The sequence below is a fragment of the Salvelinus alpinus genome, chromosome 10 (assembly GCF_045679555.1).
Source record: "Salvelinus alpinus chromosome 10, SLU_Salpinus.1, whole genome shotgun sequence".
Classification (NCBI taxonomy): Eukaryota; Metazoa; Chordata; class Actinopteri; order Salmoniformes; family Salmonidae; genus Salvelinus; species Salvelinus alpinus.
Window position 1 is genome coordinate 32901751 of NC_092095.1, and position 28000 is coordinate 32929750.

The 28000-nt window shown below is 41.3% G+C and overlaps 2 protein-coding genes across 3 annotated transcripts in view; one reads left to right on the forward strand and one right to left on the reverse strand.

The window, feature by feature from the left end:
* LOC139531929 (uncharacterized) overlaps positions 1 to 28000 on the reverse strand; it is a 47803-nt gene that overhangs the window by 9459 nt on the left and 10344 nt on the right. The window contains exon 11 of one of the 2 annotated variants that reach the window (XM_071328942.1): positions 16631 to 16778. The exons of the other annotated variant lie outside the window; for it this stretch is intronic. Within the exon in view, the coding sequence (XP_071185043.1) occupies positions 16704 to 16778 (75 nt within the window). The 3' untranslated portion in view covers positions 16631 to 16703. Of the gene's footprint in view, positions 1 to 16630; positions 16779 to 28000 lie in introns of those variants that run through there. 2 annotated transcript variants of the gene reach the window in all.
* LOC139531930 (progressive ankylosis protein homolog B-like) lies at positions 1238 to 27970 on the forward strand. The gene is made up of 12 exons (XM_071328945.1): positions 1238 to 1823; positions 7025 to 7241; positions 7494 to 7612; positions 8058 to 8141; positions 10559 to 10729; positions 11035 to 11169; positions 11984 to 12076; positions 12204 to 12296; positions 18876 to 19005; positions 19451 to 19574; positions 26600 to 26699; positions 27134 to 27970. Exons 1-12 carry the CDS (start codon positions 1728 to 1730, stop codon positions 27242 to 27244), a joined length of 1473 nt encoding a protein of 490 aa, XP_071185046.1. The 5' UTR covers positions 1238 to 1727; the 3' UTR covers positions 27245 to 27970.

Consider the following 28000-nt stretch of genomic DNA (forward strand, 5'->3'; position numbering starts at 1 on the left):
TATAGTATGTAGCATTGTGCCCGTTGCCATAGATGCCATTGTTTTATTGGTAAACATAGTTTTCATATGAGCATGATACTGTAGCGCTTTCCATAGTGGCCTTCCTTAAAGTGGTTGTTGTGCTGCCATGGGCGACCTTCTAGAACCCTCCCAGACGGGTCTTGGAGCTCACGCATGTACAGTGTAATTTATGACCCTGTGGTGCTGGGGCAGATCAAATAAGACCTCAGCACGGCAGGCTCTCGCACTAGGCCAGAGAGCGAGAGGGTGCCATAAATCTTTATCTTGTCAGTCTCAGTAATTGGTTTCTCTCTCTCCAACAAGAGGTTCATCTCATCTTTAGGTTAATGTTCATGCTGCTAAGTTTATAGCCCTGTTTATAGCTGTGTTGTAATAGTGTACTATTATGCTTATTCATTCATGTTTATATCTATATTGCATAATTATGACACTTTACTGTTATGTTGTGCATGTTTTTGCCTTATAGAACCACAATTCATTCGGAGTAACTCAAGTACTATTCCACCAAGATTCACTCCCAGTTAAGATTCATGTTATATGACCAAAAGTGTGTGTGTGTGCGCTTAATGTGTGTTGGTAAAGAAAAAAAAAATCTTGAAAAGAGAAGCATCAGCATTGTTCTTACAGAACATCCTGTGGAGGGTCAAATCACAGTCAGCATAATTGTACTATCGTATGATAAATACGATATACAAAACCTTGCAGAGAGCCTTTCCAACTGATAATCTCTTAGAAAAAAAAAACTACTGTAACCAAGACTTAAAAAGAACTGATATTGGCATATGTATGCTTAATCGATTATAAACTAATGTAATTTATTACACAAGAGACAAAATTCACGAATTCTACAGCACACTGGCTGAGTCATGTCTTAAGTGTAAAACTAACAATGCCTCAATAATAGATGCCTTGGGTTTCCTAATAAGATCTAAGATGTTAATATTTCTGTACACTTTAGAATTGTAATCTGTGGGTGTCACTGAGCAGGCTGATACTCCATTTCATGGACCCAAGATCCAGAGGTAAGGCTGTCCCCAATGCAATTCTAAAGTCTAACACATCCACAGTGCGATTTCAAAAAAAACAATTGTGTGTCAAATTAAGTCATTATTGTCTTTTGTTGCATTTATATAACAACATTCCAACCTTGTTTAGCATTATCTAGTCCAATTGTGACATGTTCCACTATTTCTATCCGTTTGCATCAGTTTCAATGGGGGGAACCTTTACTTTGAAGGCGAACGGTCGATTTCACTATTGTTGCTCACGCTAATGTTGTTCACGACACACACGTGGTTTGACGCCAGTCAAGGCGGGATGGCAGGCTGTCGAACGCTCAGAATATTATACTACAAGAGCTGTCTCTGGAATTCCCGATTATTGTTATGATTCAAGTCGAGACCTTATCGCTGGATTTTCTGTCTAATTTTCATGCAGCTAGCTGTCATTTTCTCCTTCACCGATGTCGAGCAATGGAGAAGCGCCCATCTGCAATTGCTGATGACCTTCTCCTCTGCACACCGAAGCATATTTCTTGGAAACTGCGATGCGGGGAGCGTTCTGACTTGTAACGTACAGTATCGTCAATTGAATTGACATTTATTTCACGAGAAGTGAAGTGCCTACAATCTATTCTACCAACACATTTTTTTTTAAATAGTCAAGACAGAGGCAGATGCCCCTCGTTCTGTCACCCCGGCTACACTATGGTGGAATTTCCATCTCTCATTCCTTATTGGCCTCTCATCCGCTTTCTGGTGCCTTTGGCTATTACCAATGTAGCCATCGACCTCGGCGAACAGGTAGGTTTGCGACATCAAATTGACATGATACAACCTAGTTTGCGTAGGATATGTGTCAGTAGCCAACATTGGGGGTGAGGCAAGGCGATGAACGTCAAGCAGCTAACTAGCTACCTGGCACGGTCAAAATACTGTCGCGCTAACTAAACCTTGCTTGCTTGATTTGACTACTATGTTGACTTGAGCTAAGCTTTCAACATGGTACAGAATATTTTTATCTATCCACAAGACCACCACCAATACTAGTAGTAGTGGCCAACAGTTACATCATTTGACCATTCTAAGGCTAGAGATTCCAAAACAGACGCGTGCATAAATGTATGTTAATGCGACTAGATATTTTGATGTTGGTAAACAGTAAACAAATTCTGCTACAGAGAAATTATCTAGCTAGCAGCTGATGTAACACATATTTAGACAATGGCTGCTCTTCTGTGTTTATACCAGTGGAGGCTCATCAGAGGAAGGGGATCATCATCCTCAGTGAATTTCATAAATAAAAATATTTTTTGATAAAACTATGCTAAATATATTCACATGTCACCAAATAATGGATTAAAACACACTGTATGCAATGAAGGTCTACAGTAGCCTGAGCAGCACTCTAGGGTAGCACCATGGTGTAGCTGGAGGACAGCTAGCTTCTGTCTTCCTTTGGGTACATTGACTTCAATACAAAACCTACGAAGCTCATGGTTCTCACCCCTTCCATAGACTCACACAGTAATGACAACTTCCGGAGGACGTCCTCCAACCTATCAGAGCTCTTGCAGCATGAACTGACATGTTGCCCACCCGATCAAAGGATCAGAGAATGAATCTAGTACTGAAAGCACAAGTTACAGCTAGCTAGCACTGCAGTGCATAAAATGTGGTGAGTAGTTGACTCAGAGAAAGAAAATGGTTGAACAAATTGATTTCTTCCGAAATTACGGAGAAGCGAGAGCTAGCCATATTTCGTAGTATATATTTTTTCACATTCAATGTCTTAGCTAGCATCAAATGCGGCTAGCTAGTTTAGCCTACTCAAAAACCCAGATCAAACGGAGAGGGAGGCTATATTAGCTAGCTGGATATGGCTATCCAACACTGGAACTCTTCCAAGTCAAGGTTTTTATAAATTTATTGCCACTAAGGCCTGCGGTGTATTTGCTAAACTGCTTGCTGCTGACTACACTGTACTGCATGATTGTAGCAGGTTTACTAACATGTTAGTTATAGTAGCTATGGTGATTGACTATAATGTGACTGATGTAGGCTGTGTGTAGCAGTTAGCAGTCATGAAATGAAGGTTTGGCTTGGAACGTTTTTTTCACCTGGTCACAGACAGCTGATGTGTTGTGCACTGAAGTCCACAAGCTAAGGAAAAAGGTGAGCGGAGTGCTCGTAGATAGTTGGGAGAAGGAATTACAGTATATATATATATATATATATAAATATAAATAACAAGCTGTTTGTATGTGACTGCTATGAAAGTGAACTGTGGTTAAGTGTGATCAGGGGTGTATTCATTCCGCCGATTCTGTTGAAAAACTTTGCTTAAACGGAAGCAAACAAAACGGGGATAAACACCTGAATTTGTCCAATAGAAACTTTTTGTAACTTTTGGACTAATGATTACACCCTAGATTTTATGAATGACAGTCATCCAATATGCTGTAATAGAAATAAGGCCATGCTCGTGAAAGAAAAAATAAATAAATACTCCTCCCTCATCTTAAACATCACCAACCACCACTGGTTTATACGATGTAGCCTAGCCTTCATTGGTGGTTAGGAGGGATTGGGCTATATATGCATCAGTGATATCTAGAGCAGTGAATGTAAATATTAAATAAATAAATAAATTGTCATAGGGATCTAGGGCAGTGATCAAAGTGAGGTCCGCTAGATATAACTGGGAAATAAGAGTAGATTTTGGTTTAATAAACGCTGTCACTGATTTAATCATTAGTAGATGTACTGATACTTGTGCATCTTTGTGGCTCGTGAAAATGCCATAATGCATGCAATACTAAAGCACAGTTCAGTGGAGATGTTATGAAGGTCCTTCCCCTGCCATAGCCCCACACCAGTGACCCACAGCTCCCATTCAGGCCCAGTCATATGACAGATGACAGGCCTAGCATTCTAGCTGGTATTCTTGCCTTGTGGACAGTGGGAGTCCAAGCGGCACAGTGTGTCTCGGAAGAGGTTAGGATTATGCTTATGTAATGGCCACGTGAGCAGATATAAATAGCACCCGGCTCCGTTCTATGGAAAGAGGCAGCTGTGGATGCTCTCTGGAGGCAAAGCTAAATGGAAGTCTTATTTAGTTGAATGACTAGTTCAGTGGTTCAGGATCACGACAGTGTGTAACGGAGAACAATGTTTTTGCATCCTGGCTGCCCTAGCTGATCATATTTCCAAACATCCATTATGTTAAAGGTCCAATGCAGTCATTTCATCTCAATATTAAATCATTTCTGAGTAACAATGAAGTACTTTACTGTGATTGTTTTCAATTAAAATGTTCCACACAAAAAAAACTTGGCGAAGAGCAATTTCTCAAGCAAGAATTTTGCGAGGACTGTCTGGGAGTGGTGTGAGTGGAAAAGGGAAAACTGAAAATGAGCTGTTATTGGCAGAGAAGTTTGGAACTCTCTTTCTCATTGGCCTATTAACCAATTTACCGCATGGTGATGTCACCATGGAAGGCCAAAACTCCATCTCATCAAAACACGGTAACATTTCAGGCGGCCTTTTCAAACAGCTCTTAGACTAAAAGGGCATTATCATAATTTTCAACATTTCACAGTATTATTCCAAACCTCATATTGTGGAAATATTTATAAAGCACAGAAAAATCGTGTTTTTGACTGCACTGGGCCTTTAAGGGCAATTCCGCGCTGAGACTCAGATTTTTCACTTTAAAATGTATGCCAAATAAAACCCATTGATTTCAAAGTTTAACAAATCATACAACTCTATGCACAAGGACTACTTTGAACAATTTACACAAATGTTCACAAAAACACGACCACGTTTTCCAAAAGCTCTGTTAAATATCTGCTCCGAATTAATATTCAAATATGTGTAGAAAGAAGGGTGTGTCAGCTATGACATGACACCTTGAGTTTGAAAAAAATCTGTTTTGGTGTTTGAAGTACGGTAAGCGAAGTAGAATTACATCATGGGTCCCTGATCTGCACTACATTGACATTCATATCCATAATTGTGCATTTCTTTCTTTTTCATGGTGATGTATCCTGTTTAGGTACACAAAGGTAGAAATATGCAATTGCATCCTTTGCATATATGAGTCCTTTGCATATAAGTATTATTCTACACTCTGGCTATTATTCAAATGAGCTCCGACCGCAAACAAGACCAAATTTGGTTGGTCCAGACCAGACCAAATCTGAACCAATCATAGACGTCTGTTTCACAACTGCGCCATATGATATTTTGGCCATATCGCCCAGCCCTAGCTTAGACCCTTTTTTACATCATCTAAGGTGTTTGTGTAATGCCCGCCATCGGCTGAGACACAGCGTGCTCTTGAATATAGGGCGGATAAATGTACTAAAAGGGGAATGACATGGACATTTAAACTTTAAAAATGGTACCACAAAGAGATCCACGCATCAGAGAATGTTGACTTGAATGGGAATATCAGTTGTTTTAAATAACTGTCAATCTTCCATAGGAAACCTATTGAAATATAGATGACAGAATAGACATTCCCATTTAAGTTGACATTCGACGGTGGGTGGACCGGCGGCCATATTTGTGGTACTTATTGCAAGTTAACATTTCAATTTCAATGGTGTACAAGCTAAATTGCAGTCGTCTGAAGGGATATGTCCATTCTATTAATTATATTTCTATGATTGAAATGACACCCACCCTGTATTCAAGAGTATGCTGTGTCAACTGATGGCGGGCACAACATAAACACCTCAGATTATGTTTTTAGATACGTTTTTAGATAATTGACGTTAAAAGTTAAAAATACTTTTTTTCTAACATTTTTTTTCAAGAAATTATTAAGCAATTTGACAACCTTGTTTGTAAGCTTTTAAATGATGTAAAAATCAACCGTTAATCTTTTCCAGTGATTAAGACATGGATGTCTCATGGTATAGTGGGAGATGCAAAATGGGTGAACTTTGAGCACCTCTATGTTTTGGGATTCCGGTCCAAAAAGTCACTTTCTGACCACTTCTACCGACCAGCAAGAATAGTTTCATTCAAATCAAAAGGGGTGCAGTCAAAAAGTTATTGAAATCAAATGAAACAACAAAAAACAGTTAGAAGCTTAACATAACAATATGCCAGTGGAAGGGAGGACAGTAGTAGGTAACCCAACTGTGGTTTGTGACTACTATAATTTCCCATTGTAGCCAATTCAGTTGCAGTAATTCCGTTAAAGATTTTTCAGTAGTTCTGTTACCGATTTGTTAGTTAGCATTGGCTGGCGAAACTACCTCAAACTTCCTTCATACTCAGCACAGAGACATAAAAATGGTATCCACAAGTTCATTTGACTCTGGGGAAGTAGATGCAGTTCCTAATTACCAAAATCCCGATATGTCAATTTTTGGTAACGGAATTACAAGGCAATGTTTCTTAAACTTATAGAAAGCAAATCCTTTCTCCAAAACCAAATAAGTGTCGATATTAGTTGGCAGGGGTCTTTACTTCAACATTATTATGTTGTCATGTATTTCTAATACCTTCTGTTACATGGTTTTCTAAATTCCCTTTTCCATCCGTTTCACCAGAAATCCAAGCCATTACTTAGGCCTAATTTTTATTTTTAGATGGAAAATGATTGAAAAATGCATCTAAACTCTTAGCTTTCATTTGACACCCAATTTGATGTGTTCCTAATGAGCTTCACGTCAGTGCTCATGGGTCCTTTTTTTTTTTTTTTTTTTACATGGAAATTACCTTTACAAAGTATGTCACTGCTATCTTTTCACTATATACAGTGTAAACCTGCCATTTGTTTACTAGTAAATCGCAGTACTAGCCTGGTCCCAGATTTCTTTGTGCTATCATGTCAGCTAACATGTTTGGTATGACAATGAGTGACAAGGATTTGACATGATAGCACAAACAGATTTGGGACCAGCCTAGCGCGGCACTGGTATAAATGATGATGGTATGATGATGAGCCTAGTGGGGCTAATAAGTTCTCTTCTGGTCCTTGGCAGGCTCTTAACCGGGGTTTAGCAGGCTTTAAAGAGGATGCAGTTGAGATGCTAGCCAGCTACGGGCTGGCTTATTCGCTAATGAAGTTCTTCACTGGGCCCATGAGTGACTTCAAGAACGTGGGCCTGGTGTTTGTCAACAGCAAGAGGGACAGGGCCAAGGCTGTGCTTTGCATGGCGGTAGCAGGCACAATAGCATTCATCCTTCATGTTCTCATAGGTGAGGCTTTAACGGTGGTTTTATCCCAAATTATTACATTTTAATAGTAACTACCCATATTTCTTATTAAGTCCAAGTTATTATTTACAATCCAATGATATGTGTCAGTTGTAAACTGCTTTTGGGTGAGCTTTTATTTTTTGGGGCAAACCTACTACTGTTTTTCTTATATCATGTTCAACTTTTCTAATCGATTTAGTTGTGTCATCTCCTCAGTTCTCATAGTATCCTGACTGTCTTCCCCGTCTACAGCCCATACAGACTTAGGCTACTACATCATCAATAAGCTCCACCATGTGGACGACTCCGTGGGCAACAAGACCAGGAGGGCTTTCCTCTACCTGGCAGCTTTCCCTCTGCTGGACGCCATGGTGAGCGCTGAGTAGAGTATACGGCTTGGTTCAAGGTTGCGTCCCAAATGGCACGCTACTCCCTATAGGGCCCATAGGGCTTTGGTCAAAAGTAGTGCACTATGTAGAGAATAGGGTGCCATTTGGGACGCATGCCAGCTCTTCCATGACCCAAAGTATGGCCAGTTAGAGAGCCATAATCATGGCAGAGGGAAGCTTCAAAACACCTGACCTAGAAAAATGATTTGTAATCCTCTGCTCATCATGCTGGGTCTTAAAATGGACAGACGCCTGTCCCTGTATTTCAACGACTGCATATCTTCTCTTTGCTTGGTCGAAATCAGATTTCAATGTGGGCCTTTGGCTTGCTTTTATTAAACAAGCCAGACAAGAACAATGGGTACTTGGTGTTCTGAAATTCTTGGGTGGAGAAGCATCAATTGTCTCTTTGTTTATTGTTTTGTAGGCTTGGATCCATGCTGGAATTCTCCTTAAGCACAAATACAGCGTCATCGTAGGCTCTGCCTCCATCTCTGATGTTATCGCTCAGGTACTCAGCAGATTGCTTCCTTGTTTTTCACTAATCTCCATTACAGTGAAGATTGGTCCTTGTTGCCAAGACTAATGCAATTGACCTCAAAAGTGGACTTGGCAGTATGCCTTGCTCTGATAGGTTGTGACAGTGATGTGGTCTTAAGGGAGTGTCTAAGTTTTAATGTCACGTGAAATGCCTTTCTTGCAAGCTCTAAACCCAACAATGCTGTAATCAATATCAATGTAGTACTACAAATAACATAAGGTAGAACAAAAATACTTGAGAAATAAAATACGAAATAAGAAGAACACAAGAAGTAAGTAAGCTACAGTTGAAGTCGGAAGTTTACATACAACCTTAGCCAAATACATTTAAACTCAGTTTTTCACAATTCCTGACACTTAATCCTAGTAAAAATTCCTGTTTTAGGTCAGTTAGGATCACCACTTTATTTTATGAATGTGAAATGTCAGAATAATAGTGATTTATTTCAGCATTTATTTCTTTCATCACATTCCCAGTGGGTCAGATGTTTACATACACTCAATTAGTATATGGTAGCATGGCCTTTAAATTGTTTAACTTGGGTCAAATGTTTCAGGTAGCCTTCTACAAGCTTCCCACAATAAGTTGGGTGAATTTTAGCCCATTCCTCCTGACAGAGCTGGTGTAACTGACTCAGGTTTGTAGGCCTCCTTGCTCGCACTCTTTTTCAGTTCTGCCCGAAAATGTTCTATAGCAGGGGTGTCAAACTCATTCCACGGAGGGCCTAGTGTCTGCAGGTTTTTGTTTTTTCCTTTCAATAAAGCCCTAGACAACCAGGTGTGGGGAGTTCCTAACTAATTAGTGATGTTAATTCATCAATCAAGTACAAGGGAGGAGCGAAAACCCGCAGACACTCGGCCCCCCGTGGAATGAGTTTGACACCTGTGTTCTATAGGATTGAGGTCAGGGCTTTGTGATGGCCACTCCAATACCTTGACTTTGCTGTCCTTAAGCCATTTTGCCACAACTTTGGAAGTATGCTTGGGGTCATTGTCCATTTGGATGACCCATTTGCGACCAAGCTTTAACTTCCTGGCTGATGTCTTGAGATGTTGCTTATATATATCCACATCATTTTCTTTCCTCATGATGCCATCTATTTTTTTAAGTGCACCAGACCCTCCTGCAGCAAAGCACACCCACAACATGATGCTGCCACACCCGTGCTTCACGGTTGGGATGGCGTTCTTCGGCTTGCAAGCACCCCCATTTTTCCTCCAAACATAACGATGGTCATTATGGCCAAACAGTTCTATTTTTGTTTCATCAGACCAGAGGAAATTTTTCCAAAAAGTACGATCTTTGTCCCCATGTGCAGTTGCAAACCGTAGTCTGGCTTTTTATGGCGGTTTTGGAGCAGTGGCTTCTTCCTTGCTGAGCGGCCATTCAGGTTATGTCAATATAGGACTCGTTTTACTGTGGATATAGATACTTTTGTACCTGTTTCCTCCAGCATCTTCACAAGGTCCTTTGGTGTTGTTCTGGATTTAATTGGCACTTTACGCACCAAAGTAAGTTAATTTCTAGGAGACGGAACGCATCTCCTTCCCGAGCAGTATGATGGCTGCGTGGTCCTATGGTGTTTATACTTGCGTGCTATTGTTTGTACAGATGAATGTGGTACCTTCAGGCGTTTGGAAATTGCTCCCAAGGATGAACCAGACTTGTGGAGGTCCACAATTTTTTTCTAAGGTCTTGGCTGATTTCTTTTGATTTTCCCATGATGTCAAGCAAAGAGGCACTGAGTTTGAAGGTAGGCCTTGAAATACATCCACAGGTACACCCCCAGTTGACTCAAATGATGTCAATTAGCCTATCAGAAGCTTCTAAAGCCATGACATAATTTTCTGGATTTTCCAAGCTGTTTAAAGGCACAGTCAACTTAGTGTATGTAAACTTCTGACCCACTGGAAATGTGATACAGTGAATTATAAGTGAAATAATCTATCTGTAAAAAATTGTTGGAAAAATTACTTGTGTCATGCACAAAGTAGATGTCCTAACCGACTTGCCAAAACTATAGTTTGTTAACAAGAAATTTGTGGAGAGGTTGAAAAACGAGTTTTAATGACTCCAACCTAAGTGTATGTAAACTTCCGACTGCAACTGTATATACAGGGTCAGTTCCAGTACCATATTTACAATGTGGAGGGATACTGGAGTGCTAGAAGTAGATATGTATAGTGGTAAGGTGACTAGGCATCAGGATATATGCTTAACAGAGTAGCATCAGCGTATATGATGATTGTATCTAAATGCGTGTGTATAGAGTCAGTATAAATGTGTGTGCATGTTATGTGTGTGAGAAAATGCAGTGAGTCGTGTGTGTTGGGAGTGTCAGTGAGTGTGTAGAGATCTGACTGTGGGTTCCCTCCTCGCCGTGGCAGATTGTGTTTGTGTCCATCCTGCTGCACAGTAACCTGCCGTGTGTGGAGCCCCTGCTCATCCCCATCCTCTCCCTGTACATGGGAGCCCTGGTGCGCTTCACCATCGTGGGCCTAGGCTACTACTACAACATCCACGACAAGATCCCGGACTCCAGTGGACTTGACGTGGGGGTACGTCGCTTCCTTAGTCGCCCTACTGGGTCATTTTTTAAATGACACAGATGGAGTTCAACATGTAGTGTATCTTTACTGGGGCATCAATTCATCTTGGTCTTCCAAAACTGTCTTTGTTGCAGTTGCAGACTACCTTTGTAATAGTAGCTTATGTCCCAAAAGGAACCAGGTCAATGGCCCCTATTTTATCTAGTAATCAATACTACTGCCCTCACATGAGGAGCTAGTGCTACAACTACAAAGCACCCAGATTGAACATACCCTTGTTTCCCCCTCTCGTTCCTGTTAACTTCACTTTGCAGGGAGATGCCACCATCAGGAAGATGTTGAGTTTCTGGTGGCCTCTGGCCCTCATCCTGGCTACCCAGCGGATCAGCAGGCCCATTGTCAACCTCTTTGTGTCCCGGGACCTCAAGGGGAGCAGCGCAGCTACTGAGGTGAGTTTGTAGACTACTCAGTCCACTCCCCAATAATAACCCATTTAGCTCAGTCCCACTCACTGTTATTCGGCAGCTGCCAAACACAATGTCCTTTACCAGAAGTGGTCTGGATTCTAATCTAATGTTTTGTTGTCTGAAGAGAGAGGCTGCTGGCTCATGGGAGGAGGAATTTCTAATGTCAACTGTGTGGGTGGGGGGTGGGGGGGGGCTTTTGACTGCCAGTGTTCATTACCATGCTTGTACTGTGACACTAAGGTGACTTCATACAGCTGAACTCTTAGCATCAGTTCGGCCTGTAGTACAGGCTTTGCATTTATCCACTCGCTAGGTTGATTCCCTTCTCATGATATCACAGCTGAAAGGCCCAAATGAATTTGAACAATCTGTCTGGACCTTTCGTGCATTCAGAGACCTAACCAGAGGCAAAACAATAAGCTGTTTACCAGAATGAACTGGAAATAATCAACAGCACAGTGGCTGCCAGTGGTGTTTACGTGATTCAACCTGAAACTCAGAGGGTGACCTCACATGGACAGTGACTGAAAACATTCCTAAACGTCTCTACCCTGTCTGTGCAAAGACTGTCACTGCCTGTTTTTATTGGTTACACACAATGCTGACAAGCCCGAGGCACTTGCCCTGGTAGGAACATGGGAAAATCCTAATGCGATTACTAACTAAGCTAATTGTCTTTGCTGACAGGTTTTGGCTAGTCAGTCATGTTTTAACATCTTGGCTACATTGCTGTAAGCTGTCCAAAAAAGGAAATTAAATGTCATGTGAATCCTAATGACTCTTTTTGCTTGGCCAGGCAGTGGCTGTGCTCACTGCCACCTACCCTGTGGGTCACATGCCCTATGGCTGGCTGACTGAACTGAGGGCTGTCTATCCCGCTTTCGACAAGGTAAACCAAGGCCAGTCTAACAATAGCCTCTTGTTGCAGATCATAACATATTATATATCTTTGGGTACTGAGTCCAGGTGGCATGCATTTTATTTCCCACTAATGATAATGTTCTCTTCTTCAATAGACCAATCCCAGCAATAAGCTCATATCCGGCACACCGGTCACAAAGACTCATATCAAAAAGTTTACAGCCTGTTGTTTGGTGCTATCGCTCACGGTAAGAAGCATATATGGCTCTTTTTTTGTTTTTATTCCAATACTGTCACACAATCGAATACTATTGGGAAGTATACTAACTATAGAGAGAGAAAAAGAGAATCCAGAGTGTAGAATTCAGAGCCAAAACCCAGACGATCTTAGCTCTTGTGTTCTGTTTGTCAGTTATGGCACAAAAGCGTGCCACAGATCAGAGAAAAACAGTTTTGAGACTCACGCAAGCAGAGCGGAACATCCTTTCAGTGTTCTACGTGGGCATTCTTGGCATTTGTTCCTGTCAATGCTTCTTACATAATGATCTAGTCAGACGGGTAATCCTACTTAATAATTTTCTGAACTGTAGCCTATTTTTTAATTTTTTGTTGTTGTCCTTGCTGAAAACGACTCCTCGTGTGAAAAGGAAGAAGTAAGGCAAAGATGACACTGGATGGATAAACACTAGGCCATAGATAAATATATACTTAGGCTCTGGATAAGCCCTGGAGCTTGAAGCGCTAAGCCACCAAATGAGCAGGTATAGAACCAGCTATGCGGAATAAGTGGTTTCAATACCTGTATGTTTTTATATAGCAGTGTTTTTTTTGTTCTATATCTGACTTCAGGAGTCAGGTTGCAGTGTGTGAGTGTGTCAGAGCGAGAGAGAGAGAGGCACACCAGGTTGGTGTACTGTCGTTTCCCCGAACACTTCTTCTCCGGGTTTAAAGGGCATAATACAATTGTGGCATTTCCATAAACACATGTGTTTCACATAACATATCCGTTTACATATGCATGTGTATTTCAGAGCAAAGTAATGAAAGCTGACTCCTATTTTTCATCCAGCTCTCTTGATAATAGAACAGAGCACAACAAGTTGGTCTTGTAAAAGCACTGTTGAGAAAGGTATAGTTCCGCCTTGTCATAAATCAGTTTTTTCACGGTTTCGGTATCGGGATATGTGGTAAATACAGGGTAGAAATGGGAACAGAAAAAAACCCCGAGACTGATTTGATGGGGTGGAAAAAATGTGTCCCTAATGACTTGGGATGTGAAAAACAGGAAGTTGGAGGAAAAGCTAAGGCCTTGGAGCCACAGAGAGGAGTGGCAGTAGCATGCCAACCAGATGTGGAATTCCACTGTTATAAACAAGTGGGTGTGGGCTCAAGCCTGGCAACCAGGGTTCTGTGGTTGCCATGGTGCCGTAAGGCAGCCTAAACAGAGATCTCTGTCAATTGTGTACATATTTTAGATGTATCAGCTATTGACTTGTTGATTTGATATCTGGTTGTTTTAACCCACATAGTTGCAGGACTGATTGCAGGTTGACTTGATTAACGTTAATGTTTGCATTTAAAAGATCCATCAGCAGCACCGGCTGCTTTTTGATCAATGAGACCTGACTGCATTATGGAAATGGAAGAGTGCTCGTAGTGAGGATGACTACTGGTCTGGACTGATGTTTAGTGGGCTTTTTTTGCGCTGTAGCAGCAGCATCAACCAAGTGGGTGCTACACAGTTGTGGAGGAGTACGAAATCCATGCTACAGAGTGGCTGCGAGTCTACTCCAAAATAATCGATTCCTCGACTCCTTGCCCGTCTATTCCCGGTGTCAAGCTTCGATTATGCTAAGAATCAACTCCTCGACTCCTAAGATTCAGTAGTTTTGCAACGGAGGAGACGAGTAGACTAGTTGCCGTAGGCTACTTTCGAGAACAAACTCTCGCATCTTTCACAGTAAAGAAAGAGCAAGCTGGAGAGAGGGGGGAGGGGCACATCCAGGCAGGTCAGCCACCAGGCATACCATGTATCGCTAATCAAAAGCTGTATCTCACAAAATGTCTCGCAAGTTCACTAAAGTAAGGGCTATTAATTATTAGGCAAAGCTATTCAAAGTATTCAACGCCTTTGTTATGGCGAGCCTAAATAAGTTAAGGAGTAAAAATGTGCTTAACAAGTCACATAATAAGTTGCATGGACTCACTCTGTGTGCAATAATAGTGCTTAACATGATTTTTGAATGACGACCTCATCTCTGTACCCAAGACATACAATTATCTGCAAGGTCCCTCAGTTGAGCAGTGAATTTCAAACACAAATGTCACCACCTGGGAAGTTTTCCAATGCCTCGCAAAGGGCACCTAAACTCAGTTCCTTTTTTCAAGACCCTCTCTTTCAAAGATAATTCGTTAAAATCCAAATAACTTCACAGATCTTGATTGTAAAGGGTTTAAACACTGTTTCCCATGCTTGTTCAATGAACGATAAACAATTAATTAACTTACACCTGTGGAACGGTCGTTAAGACACTAACAGCTTACAGACAGTAGATAATTAAGGTCACAGAGGCCTTTCTACTGACTCTGAAAAATACCAAAAGAAAGATGCCCAGGGTCCCTGCTCATCTGCATGAACGTGCCTTAGGCATGCTGCAAGGAGGCATGAGGACTGCAGATGTGGCCAGGAAAATAAATTGCAATGTCCGTACTGTGAGACGCGCTACAGGGAGACAGGACGGACAGCTGATCGTCCTCGCAGTGACAGACCACGTGTAACAACACCTGCACAGGATCGGTACATCCGAACATCATCCTGACATGACCCTCCAGCATGACAATGCCACCAGCCATACTGCTCGTTCTGTGCGTGATTTCCTGCAAGACAGGAATGTCAGTGTTCTGCCATGGCCAGCGAAGAGCCCGGATCTCAATCCCATTGAGCACGTCTGGGACCTGTTGGATCAGAGTGTGAGGGCTAGGGCCATTCCCCCCCCAGAAATGACCGGGAACTTGCAGGTGCCTTGGTGGAAGAGTGGGGTAACATCTCACAGCAAGAACTGGCAAATCTGGTGCAGTCCATGATGAGATGCACTGCAGTACTTAATGCAGCTGGTGGCCACACCAGATACTGACTGTTATTTTTGATTTTGACCCTCCCTTTGTTCAGGGACACATTATTAAATTCCTGTTAGTCACATGTCTGTGGAACTTGTTCAGTTTATGTCTGTTGTTGAATCTTATGTTCATACAAATATTTACACATGTTAAGTTTGCTGAAAATAAACGCAGGTGACAGTGACAGGACATTTCTTTTTTTGCTGAGTTTATTGGTATATGGGTTAAAACAAAAAATTGAATATCCCTTTGAGCATGATGAAGTTGTTATTAATTACACATTGGATGGTGTGTCAACACACCCAGTCACTACCAAGATACAGGTGTCCTTCCTAACTAAATTGCTGGAGAGGAAGGAAACCGCTCAGGGATTTCACCATGAGGCCAATGGTGACTTTAAAACAGAGTTTAATGGTTGTGATAAGAGACAACTGAGGATGGCTCAACAACATTGTAGTTACTCCACAATACTAACCTAATTGACAGAGTGAAAATAAGGAAGCCTGTACAGAATAACAAGGCACTAAAGTAATACTGCAAAAAATGTGGGAAAGCAATTAACTTTTTGTCCTGAATATAAAGTGTTGTTTGGGGCAAATCCAATACAACACATTACTGAGTACCACTCTATATTTTCAAGCATAGTGGTGGCTGCATCATGTTAAGGACTGGGGAGTTTTTCAGGATCAAAAAGAAAGGCAAAATCCTAGCGGAAAACCTGGTTCAGTCTGCTTTCCACCAGACACTGGGAGATTAATTCACCTTTCAGCAGGACAAGAACATAAAACACAAGGCCAAATTATACACTGGAGTTGCTTACCAAGAAGACAGTGAATATGCCTGAGTGGCCGAATTAGAGTTTAAAAAAAACTTAAATCTACTTGAAAATCTATGGCAAGACCTGCAAATAGTTTGAAGAATTTTGAAAATAATAATTGTGAAATGTTTCACAATCCATGTGTGGAAAGCTCTTAGAGACTTACCCAGAAAGACTCACAGCTGTAATTGCTGTCAAAGGTGTTTCTACAAAGTATTGACTCAGGGGTGTGACTACTTATTTAAATTATAAAAAAAAATATATATTTTTCATTTGACCTTTTATTTAACTAGGCAAGTCAGTTAAGAACAAATTCTTATTTTCAATGATGGCCTAGGAACAGTGGGTTAACTGCCTTGTTCAGGGGCAGAACGACAAATATTTACCATGTCAGCTCGGGGATTCGATCTTGCAATCTTTTGGTTACTAGTCCAACGCTCTAACCACTAGGTTACCTGCCGCCCCAAATAATTTAACTTTTAAATAAATTAGCAAAAATGTCTACTAACATGTTAACACTTTGTCATTCTGGGGTATTGTGTGTAGATGGGTGAGGAAAAAATAATCTATTTAATCCATTTTGAATTCAGGCTCTAACACAACAAAATGGAATAAGTCAAGCAGTATGAATACTTTCTGAAGGCACTGTATGTTGGTGTTTCCTTTATTTTGGCAGTTACCTGTATATAGCATACTGCACATTGGGCCAGATAGCCATGGCCTACGGGCTTGATGGAAACCAAGGCTCAGCCTCTGACAGCCCACATGCCAAGACTTGCTCTGATTGCGTCTGACTCTGTGGGAAAGAGAACAGTGCAGAGAGAAGACGGACAAGTGTACAATAAACACCACAAAGGAAAAGTTTCACTGCCAGTTTAGACTGTAAACAGAGCAAATGGGTTTTAAATTATTTTCTTTATAACAAATTGACTTTAGATGGCTTTAGAGGTTTAGACAGAGTGAGGAAGTCTGGTGAAAAACCACTGATTCAATGATGACTCAGTCACAATACTGTATACAAATAGACAGGTCATGCTGACTAAACATAGACATTCAGCAAAACATCCGAGATTCATCGGCACGACTGCACTGCTACATTTTCTTTGACAATTCAAATATTTCTAACCAGAACCAGAGGAACACATCATATACACTGAACAAAAATATAAACACAACATGCAACAATTTCAAATATTTTACAGAGTTATTTCATATAAGGAAATGAATCCATTGAAATACATTCGTTAGGCCCTGATCTATGGATTTCACATCTGTTGGTCACAGATACTTAAAAAAAAGTAGGGGCGTGGATCAGAAAGTCAGTCAGTATCTGGTGTAACCACCATTTGCCTCATGCAGCACGACACATCTCCTTCACATACAGTCGATCAGGCTGTTGATTATCGGCTGTGGAATGTTGTCCCACTCCTCTTCAATGGCTGTGCGAAGTTGCTGGATATTGGCAGGCACTGGAACACAATGTTGTACACCTTGATCCAGAGCATCCCAAACATGCTCAATGGGTGACATGTCTGGTGAGTATGCAGGCCATTTCAGAACTGGGACAATTTCAGCTTCCCGGAATTGTGTATAGATCCTTGCGACATGGGGCTGTGCATTATCATGATGAAACATGAGGTAATGGCGTCAGATGAATGGCACAACAATGGGCCTCAGGATCTCGTCACGGTATCTCTGTGCATTCAAATTGCCATCGATTTAAAATGCAATTGTGTTCATTGTCCGTAGCTTATGCTTGCCCATACCATAACACTACCACCACCATGAGGCACTCTGTTCACAATGTTGACATCAGAAAACCCCTCGCCCACGACGCCATACACGCTGTCTGCCATCTGCAGGGTACAGTTGAAACTGGGATTCATCCATGAAGAGCACATTTCTCGGGGCATGCCAGTGGCCATCGAAGGTGAGTATTTGCCCACTGAAGTCAGTTACGACACCAAACTGCAGTCAGGTCAAGAGCCTGGTGAGGATGACGAGCACGCAGATGAGCTTCCCTGAGACGGTTTGTGCAGAAATTATTTGGTTGTGTAAACCCACAGTTTCATCAGCTGTCCAGGTGGCTGGTCTCAGATGATCCTGCAGATGAAGATGCCAGATGTGAAGGTCCTGGGCTGGCGTGGTTACACGTGGTCTGCGGTTGTGAGGCCGGTTAGACATACTGCCGAATTCTCTAAAACGACGGAGGCAGCTTATGGTACAGAAATGAACATTCAATTCTCTGGCAACAGCTCTGGTGGACATTCCTGCAGTCAGCATGCCAATTGCGTGCTTCCTCAAAACTTGAGACATCTGTGGCATTGTGTTGTGACAAAACTGCACTTTTTAGTGGCCTTTTATTGTGCCCAGCATAAGGTGCACCTGTGTAATGATCATGCTGTTTAATCAGCTTCTTGATATGCCACACCTGTCAGGTGGATGGATTATCTTGGCAAAGGAGAAATGCTCACTAACAGGGATGTAATCAAATTTGTGCACAGCATATTTGAGAAATTAGGTTTTTGTGCGTATGGAACATTTGTATTTTTTTTTCTCTTTCAGCTCATGAAACATGGGACATGCGTTTATTTTTGTTCTGTGTAGTTTATAAGTTGTCTTTTACCTCAGTGATTTTGAGTTGCAATATTGTGTTATGTACGGTATTATACATTGTTACTGCAATTAGAATGAATTATATTTGGGTTACACGCCTGGCTTGTGTTAACTTCAAAAGGGACTAAGGTGAACCTAAACTCACGCGCCTTAATGATCTAGTAAATTCCAACGAGGAATGTTTTGGCAAGGTTATGTAACTGAGTTAAATAACTTTGTTTTTGTTTGCCCGGCTACGTGTGGTGTATAACACCTCTGTGTGTTTTTGTGCGGCCAGCTCTGCTTTGTGGTGTTCTGGACCCCTCACATCTCTGAGAAGATTCTAGTGAATGTGATTGGTGTGGACCTTGCTTTCGCTGAGCTCTGTGTGGTTCCACTAAGGATTTTCTCCTTCTTCCCTCTGCCAGGTAAGGAGTGCACAAAGTGCGTAATATCTGTTGTTTGCAGCACTAGAGTTGTGAGTTTGATTCCCCCATGACCCACACATACTTGCTATATATAACAGGAAGTGTTACAGGAAATGTCTGACCATTTAGGATTAGTCACCCAAATGAGCCTCCTAGTATGTAGTGTCCTGACGTGTTCCTATCTGAGTACGAGGGTTTTCTGTGTTAACACAATGCTGAGCCCGGAGTCATGGGCTGTGGCCCAAATGGCACCCTTATTCCCTATATAGTGCACTACTTTGGACCAAAACTCCATTAGCTCTGGTCAAAAGTAGTGCACTATAAAGGTTATAGGGTGCCAGTAGGGCACTACAAAAGGAATAGGGGGCCATTTGGGATGCTGCCATGGTCTGCTGAGACAGCAGTCTGATGTGACGTTTCCACTGACTCTGTCCCGTGTGTGTAGTGACAGTCCGGGCCCACCTGACTGGCTGGCTCATGACCCTGAAGAAGACCTTTGTGCTGGCCCCCAGCTCTGTGCTCCGCATCATCGTCCTCATCACAAGCCTGGTCGTGCTGCCTTATATGGGGTAGGTGGACACCTCACTGAAATGGCACCCTATTCACTACTTTTGACTGGGTGCACTGTAAAGGGAATAGAGTTCCATTTAGTACACACGGTCTGTTTCCTTTAGCTAACATGTATGAGTTCCTGATTCACCAGTCTCATAAATGTAAGCTATGATGTGGCCTAATTTTGATGTGGTATGAGAGATTTGATATTGTAACGAGCCTGTATGGCCACCAAAACTCACATGTAGTTTAACTAGCATAAACAGCCCATGACGATAATTTCCCATGAAATAATCAAGTTGTCGTTTATTTGGATCAACAGCGCGCACCGACCTGACGCACATAAACGCCTCTAGAAATGACAGACCCAGCATGCCAAAGCGTCATCAACTACAGAAACCAATTTGCATAACATTGTGTGATATGCTGAGAGTGACGAAATCAGCTTCTATCTCCAGGCTATCAGACTGTTAAACAAACAGTCACCACTAGCCGGCCTCCGCCCTGTGCTCTGCACCTTAGAGACTCCTGTACATAGTCATTGAACACTGGTCAGTTTAATAATGTTTACATAGTGCTTTACCCACTGTGTGTGTGTGTGTATATATACACTAGAGGTCGACCGATTAATCGGAATGGCCGATTAATTAGGGCCGATTTCAAGTTTTCATAACAATCGGAAATCGGTATTTTTGGACACCGATTTTTTAAATACCTTTATTTAATCTTTATTTAACTAGGCAAGTAAGTCAGTTAAGAACACATTCTTATTTTCAATAACGGCCTAGGAACGGTGGGTTAACTGCCTCGTTCAGGGGCAGAACGACAGATTTTTACCTTGTCAGCTCGAGGGATTCAATCTTGCAACCTTACAGTTAACTAGTCCAATGCTCTAACCACCTGATTACATTGCACCCCACGAGGAAGCCTGCCTGTTACGTGAATGCAGTGAGCCAAGGTAAGTTGCTAGCTAGCATTAAACTTATCTTATAAAAAACAATCAATCATAATCACTAGTTAACTACACATGGTTGATGATATTACTAGTTTATCTAGCGTGTCCTGCGTTGCATATAATCGATGCGGTGCGTATCGTTGCTCCAATGTGTACCTAACCATAAACATCAATGCCTTTACACAGAAGTATATATTTTTAAACCTGCATATTTACCTAAAAGAAATCCAGGTTAGCAGGCAATATTAACCAGGGGAAATTGTGTCACTTCTCTTTTGGGCCACCTAATTTGCCAGAATTTTACGTAATTATGACATAACATTGAAGGTTGTAACATGTAACAGGAATATTTAGACTTATGGATGCCACCCGTTAGATAAAATACGGAACGGTTCCATATTTCACTGAAAGAATAAACGTCTTGTTTTCGAGATGATAGTTTCCGGATTCGACCATATTAATGACCTAAGGCTCGTATTTCTGTGTGTTGTTTAGTTTATTAATTCGACCATTTAAAAAAACAAGCACACATAAAACTTAAAAGCCATACATGCACATGAATAAAATCATCGAGGATAACACACAATAAAGTCTGGGACTTATTTCCATTGTGGTCCTCTTGAGACAAGAAGGCTATACAAGATCGAACACAGTACGGCAGTGAAATAATAAAACAAAAACATAAAAGAAGAACATCTCTCTCATCATTCCAGTTACATCATAGGGGTTATTCATATGGCACAGAGGACATCAAACATATTTTTACTTTATTTTTAAAGCTGTCCAGAGAGGACATTGTTTTAATAGGCAGAGGCAACTCATTCCATTCTGAGGCTCCAGTATACAAGAAAGTACCTTTCCCAGCATTACTCCTGAACCTGTATAAGCACACATCAGCAACACCTGATCTGGTGCTGTGATCGTGTTAGGGATGCACACAAGGAAAGTAATCACTTAAATATCTGGGCGCAGGACCATAAATACTCCTGTAAACCAAACCTAGTCTAATCTGGGACACCCTAGCCTCAACAGGCAGCCAGTTTAGTTCCTGAAAGCAGCTCCTGCCTATGTGAGTATGTGGACTCACCTTAAAAACTACCCTGATCAACTTATTCTGGACTATCTGGAGCTTCCCCTTCATAAGTTTAGATAAGCCCCCAAACCAGGAAGTACTAGCATAGTCAAAATGGCATTGAAAGAGGGCAGTAGCTAGCACTTTCATGGAGTCCTTTTCAAGCAGCTTGGACTTTCTAGCCAAAAACGTAATCCTGGCATTAACCTTCCCTAGCACCGTATTGGCCATGCTCACACCTCCCAAGATTCCATCAAGGATACATCCCAAGTAGCTAACAGAGGTTTTAGTAGTCAGCACCTCACCCCCTAACTCCACTCTGATTTCAGACAACCTACACAATTTAGGCCTGGATCCCAAAATAATTGCTTCAGTTTTCCCTAAGTGCAGAGATAAGTTATCTCCAAGCCATTTGCTAATGTTAGTAAGCTCTGTACTAAGTATGCTCTCCAACATAGTTTTACTTTTGTGAGACACCAGAAGTGTAGAGTCATCCGCATAAAGAAAAAGACGGCAAGAACAAGCATCTTTCATATCATTAATATACAATAAAAACAGCAGAGGCCCAAGCACGCTCCCCTGCGGAATGCCACAACTCATTGGTTTTGCCTGAGACAGTGAACCATTTACCTCTACTACTTGCTCCCTTCCTGATAAATAGGACTTTACCCAGCCTAGAGGGATACAGCTTAACCCCAGTGCCTAAAGTTTGGAGATTAGGAGACAGTGGTTAACTGTATCAAAGGCCTTCTGTAGGTCAAGCAGTACCATTCCACACAGGTTTCCCTCATCAATCTCTTTCCTGATGAAGTCAGTAAAGTAGACATGAATCAGTGGAGTATGTTTTTCTAAAACCCGACTGAAATTCATACATTAGACCCTGTTTGTTAACATATTCATACATTTGCTCATGTACAATTCTCTCCAGGATCTTTGATGTTACACAGAGGATAGATACAGGCCTATAATTCCCAGGGTCAGACTTGATCCCCTTCTTATACAGAGGTATAACTTTAGCTTGTTTCATGTCCCTGGGTAAGGTGCCTTGTTCAAGAGAGAGATTAACAATATGCGTAATACAAGGGCCAATTTGCTCAGCAGAATCTATTAGAAACCTTGCAGGAATATTATCCAGGCCTGTGGCTTTGGAGCATTTAAGCTCTGCCAGCATACTGACTATTTTGGCTGTTGCTACCTTTGCAAAAGAAAAAGAGTTTTGCTGAACCCCTAACTCTACATAATACTTCTTGACTTGGTTGCTTCCATACACACCAGAACTGGTGGGCAGCTTGCTAACCAGCTTGCTGGCAACAGAAGTAAAAAAAAAAAAAAGAGTTGAATTCATTGGCAACCTCTGCCTTTTCATATACCATCTCCCCTTTGATGTTCAGTCCAATACTGTTTAGTTTGTTTTTGGTAGTACTACTACAGCCTAGTTCCTTAAATTATTTCCAAAGCTTTTTAGGGTCATTTTTGTTTTCAATTATTTTCTCAGCAAATAATGTTTGCTATGTTATAACTAAGTCTATGATTTGATAGAGCAGTCTGACTGAGCGATGGTAGGCAGCAACAGGCTCGTAAGCATTCATTCAAACAGCACTTTCGTGCGTTTTGCTTCAAGCATTGCGCTGTTTATGACTTCAAGCCTATCAACTCCCGAGATTAGGCTGGTGTAACCGATGTGAAATGGCTAGCTAGTTAGCGGTGTGCGCGCTAATAGCGTTTCAAGTCACTCGCTCTGAGACTTGGAGTGGTTGTTCCCCTTGCTCTGCATGGGTAACGCTGCTTCGAGGTTGGCTGTGTTCCTGGTTCGAGCCCAGGTAGGAGTGAGGAGAGGGACGGAAGCTATACTGTTACACTGGCAATACTAAAGTGCCTATAAGAACATCCAATAGTCAAAGGTTAATGAAATACAAATGGTATAGAGAAAAAGAGTCCTATAATAACTACAACCTAAAACGTCTTACCTGGGAATATTGAAGACTCATGTTAAAAGGAACCACCAGCTTTCATATGTTCTCATGTTCTGAGCAAGGAACTTGAACGTTAGCTTTCTTACATGGCACATATTGCACTTTTACTTTCTTCTCCAACACTTTGTTCTTGCATTATTTAAACCAAATTGAACATGTTTATTTATGAGGCTAAATTGATTTTGATGTATTATATTAAGTTAAAATAAGTGTTCATTCAGTATTGTTGTAATTGTCATTATTACAAATACATTTCTATTTTAAAAATCGGCCGATTAATCGGTATCGGCTTTTTTTGGTCCTCCAATAATCGGTATCGGCGTTGAAAAATCATAATCGGCTGACCTCTAATATATACACACAATTTATATTCTGGTCTGACATTGATTGTTTTGATATTTCTTAATTAAAAATGTTATGGATTATGTGTGTAATGTTTATTTTTGTGTTTTACTGCACTGTTGGTGCTAGAAACAAGCATTTCGCTGCACCTACGACAACATCCTCAAATCGGTGTATCGAACAATAAACTTTGATTTGACACATTACAATATGATTTATGTCCTATTCTAAAACGGAATATCTAAAGATGGTCTATTTGAATTCAGCAAACTTTGTTTATTGCTTAGTGTGAAATTTTGATTGGACTCCAATCTGACACGGAGTTGAGGAGCTGCTCTCTGTTTCATGATAAGCAAACATGAATAGAAATGTAATCAGGAATATGTAAATTGTTACCGTTCACCACATCACCTACCATCAAATGCAGACTTTGCAAATTCAGTGTGAGGGTATGAGTTGATGGGTTCTCTGCGGTTTTATATTTAGCCAATAGCCTCATTAAATCTTTAGACCGGTTCTTTGTGCATGGTTTTGAATTAAACATAAGGTAGCATAATATACAGTAACAGTGAAAAGTTTGGACACCTACTCATTCCAGGGTTTCCTTATTTTTACTCTTTTCTACATTGTAGAATAATAGTGAAGACAAACTATGAAATAACACATATGGAATTATGTAGTAACCAAAAAAGTGTTAAATCAAAATATTTGAGATTCCTCAAAGTAGCAACCCTTTGCCTTGATCACAGCTTTGCACACTCTTGGCATTCTCTCATCCAGCTTCATGAGGAATGCTTTTCCAACAGTCTTGAAGGAGTTCCCACATGCTGAGCACTTATTGGCTGCTTTTCCTTAACTCTGCAGTCCAACTCATCCCAAACCATCTCAATTGGGTTGAGGTCAGGTGATTGTGGAGGCCAGGTCATCTTATGCAGCACTCCATTCTCCTTGTTCAAATAGCCCTCACACAGACTGGAGGTGTGTTTGGAGGGTCATTGTCCTGTTGAAAAACAAATGATAGTCCCACTAAGCGCAAACCAGATGGGATGGCGTATTGCTGCAGAATGCTTTCGTAGCCATGCTGGTTAAATGTGCCACCAGCAAAGCACCCCCACACAATCACACCTCCATGCTTCATGGTGGGAACCACACATGCAGAGATCATCCATTCACCTACTCTGCGTCTCACAAAGACACAGCGGTTGAAACCTTGGTAGGCCGTCATTGTAAATAAGAATTTGTTCTTGTCTGACTTGCCTAGTTAAATAAATATTAAAAACAAAATCTCAAATTTGGACTCATCAAACCAAAGGACAGATTTCCACCGGTCTAATGTCCATTCTTCTTATTGGTGTCCTTTAGTAGTGGTTTCTTTGCAGCAATTCGACCATGACGGCCTGATTCACTCTGTCTCCTGTGAACAGTTGATGTTGAGATGTCTTACCTGAACTCTGAAGCATTTATTTGGGTTGCAATTTGAGGTGCAGTTAACTCCAATGAACTTATCCTCTGCAGCAGAGGTAACTCTGGGTCTTCCTTTCCTGTGTCGGTCCTTATGAGAGACAGTTTTATCATAGCGCTTGATAGTTTTTGCTCGTGCACCTGAAGAAACTTTCAAAATTCTTAATTTTCTGGATTGACTGACCTTCATGTCTTACAGTAATAGACTGTCGTTTCTCTTTGCTTTTTTGAGCTGTTCTTGCCATAATATGGACTTGGTCTTTTACCAAATAGGGTTATCTTCAGTATACCACCCATACCTTGTCACAACAACTGTTTTGGCTCAAACACGTTAAGAAATTCCACAAATTAACTTAAGGCACACCTGTTAATTGAAATGCATTTCAGGTGACTACCTCATGAAGCTGGTTGAGAAAATGCCAAGTGTGCAAAGCTGTCAAGGCAAAGGGTGGCTATTTTGAAGAATCTCAAATAACATATTTTGATTTGTTTAACACTTGTTACTATGTGTTCTTTCATAGTTTGTCTTCACTATTATTCTACAATGTAGAAATAAAAATAAAGAAAAACCCTTGAATGAGTAGGTGTGTCCAAACTTTTGGACTGGTACCGAGTTAATAAAACATGCATCTATGTGCTATGCTCAAAGCGAGTGTTTTTGTTGCACAAGAATTTGACCCATCGACAATACTAGCTGCCCTTTTACCCTACCTTATCTGTAAATGCAAGTGAATGTGTCACTGCCATTTCTGTCTGAACCACATGCGACAAAGCGGTGTCACTTCAAGATGGTCATTTCACTGTGGGCAAATGGTATCTGAGCATAAATCACTATAAAAGACTGACCATAATAGAGAGGACTTCCATCGCTTAGCAACGCCTCTCATCCGGACTGACAAGCCGAAGCCAGTACATCAGACCTGCTGCTATACTTTCTTTACCCCAGAAAAAAACATCCGTGTTTGATAGACGCCAGGCTATTTCACAACAAGACATCTAGGATGACTTGCATTCTTCCAGAACTAATTCGCACATTTTTCACTTGCCACACACTAAATGGCCATTTTGCTTTAGTTTCTTTGGAGGAAGGGTGAAATGGGCTTATTTTAGTCTATACGGCCCCCCAAAATGTATCCCAATAGGGTAAGTCTGTACCACATAGGCCTACGGTATATCCTGTATTCTGAGCCCTACTGTCAGTTGTTCCAGTGTTAATGAAAGCTGGGGTTTGTCTTTCAGTGTCCACGGGGCCACACTGGGGGTTGGGTCCCTGTTGGCTGGTTTCATAGGGGAGTCTACCATGGTGGCCATTGCTGCCTGCTATGTCTATCGAAAACAGGTGAGAGAACCCCTACATAAAGGAAGAGTAAGAAACTGTATAGCAGGGTTCCCCAGCTGGCGGCCCACGGGTGATTTTCATTTGGCCCCCCAAGTTGAGCAATTTATTGTTGGACATACGACTGTAAAAACACCAGCAAGTAAGCTCCAAGTTATTTTAATTTAGGAAATCTGTTCCAAAGTATTCCCACACGTGAGATATGTGACCCTTTACAAATGCAAGCATGATTGTTGTAGTCATATGTTTGTGCTTCTTGCGGTCAATTTGTAGTCTACAACTTATTTGTAGTTATGTTCCGGCCCCCTGACCATCCGCTCAAGAAAATATATTGTCCCGTGCCTGAATCTAGTTGATGAGCCCTGCTGTATAGCCTTAACAGTGAAGTACAAAATAACAAGAAATTGCTCTTCATCTCTTTCTCTCCTTTCCCACAGAAAAACAATGAGATGGCCAGCGAGCTGGTGGTGGAGGGAGAGGACTCGGCTCCTATGAGCGAGGTGTGTTCCAGAACTCAGATGGATGCCATTGAGGAGCTCCAGGAGTAGAGGCACTTGGAGAGAGAGGAGAAATTGGAGCTGAGCTCCATTAGAAAAAGGGAATTCCAGTGGAAGTAGGCTCTAATACCGGACCTGAGAGAACACAGATCGCTTAATAGGCTCCTTGAGTGGATGATCTGCCATGATGAGGAACACGCACTGTACAGACAAGCCATGCACTGAAATCCATGTAAATACCTTCCAATCCTCTGGACAATTAATGTATTCATGAACTGCAGAAATAGGATAAGTATTAATCACTTTCATCATCGTGTTACTGCTAATTGAGCATGGGAAATAACTGATAGTAGGAAAACCGGTCCTCAGCTAAGGGAAATGTGTTGGAGAAATTGAAACATTATTTTACTTGGATAATCAAGTAAAAGAAGCACAGCTTTATTTTAATGCCGGAACATTTTAAAAGGACCTGTTGAGTTGGGCAAGTGTATTTTACATTGAATGGTGTTCAAGAACTATAGTTCTGTTTTATATAGGCGACGGGAATTTGCAAAGTGTATATTAACTTGCAGAAAGGGGTCGGGAATCCCTCAGTATCTTAGTGGGTGTGTGTGACTGTGTTTGCATCATTATGCTCGTCCACTTTATGCAGTCTGGGAATGTTTCATTTTATTTTGACAAGTATAGCTATTTTCTTAATAGCACATTCTGACTGTTCGATGTACATATTGTAAAGGCATTATATTATTTGGCAAATAAATTGTTATTTAAAGAGCCCATCTGACTATTGAAACATTGACACATAGT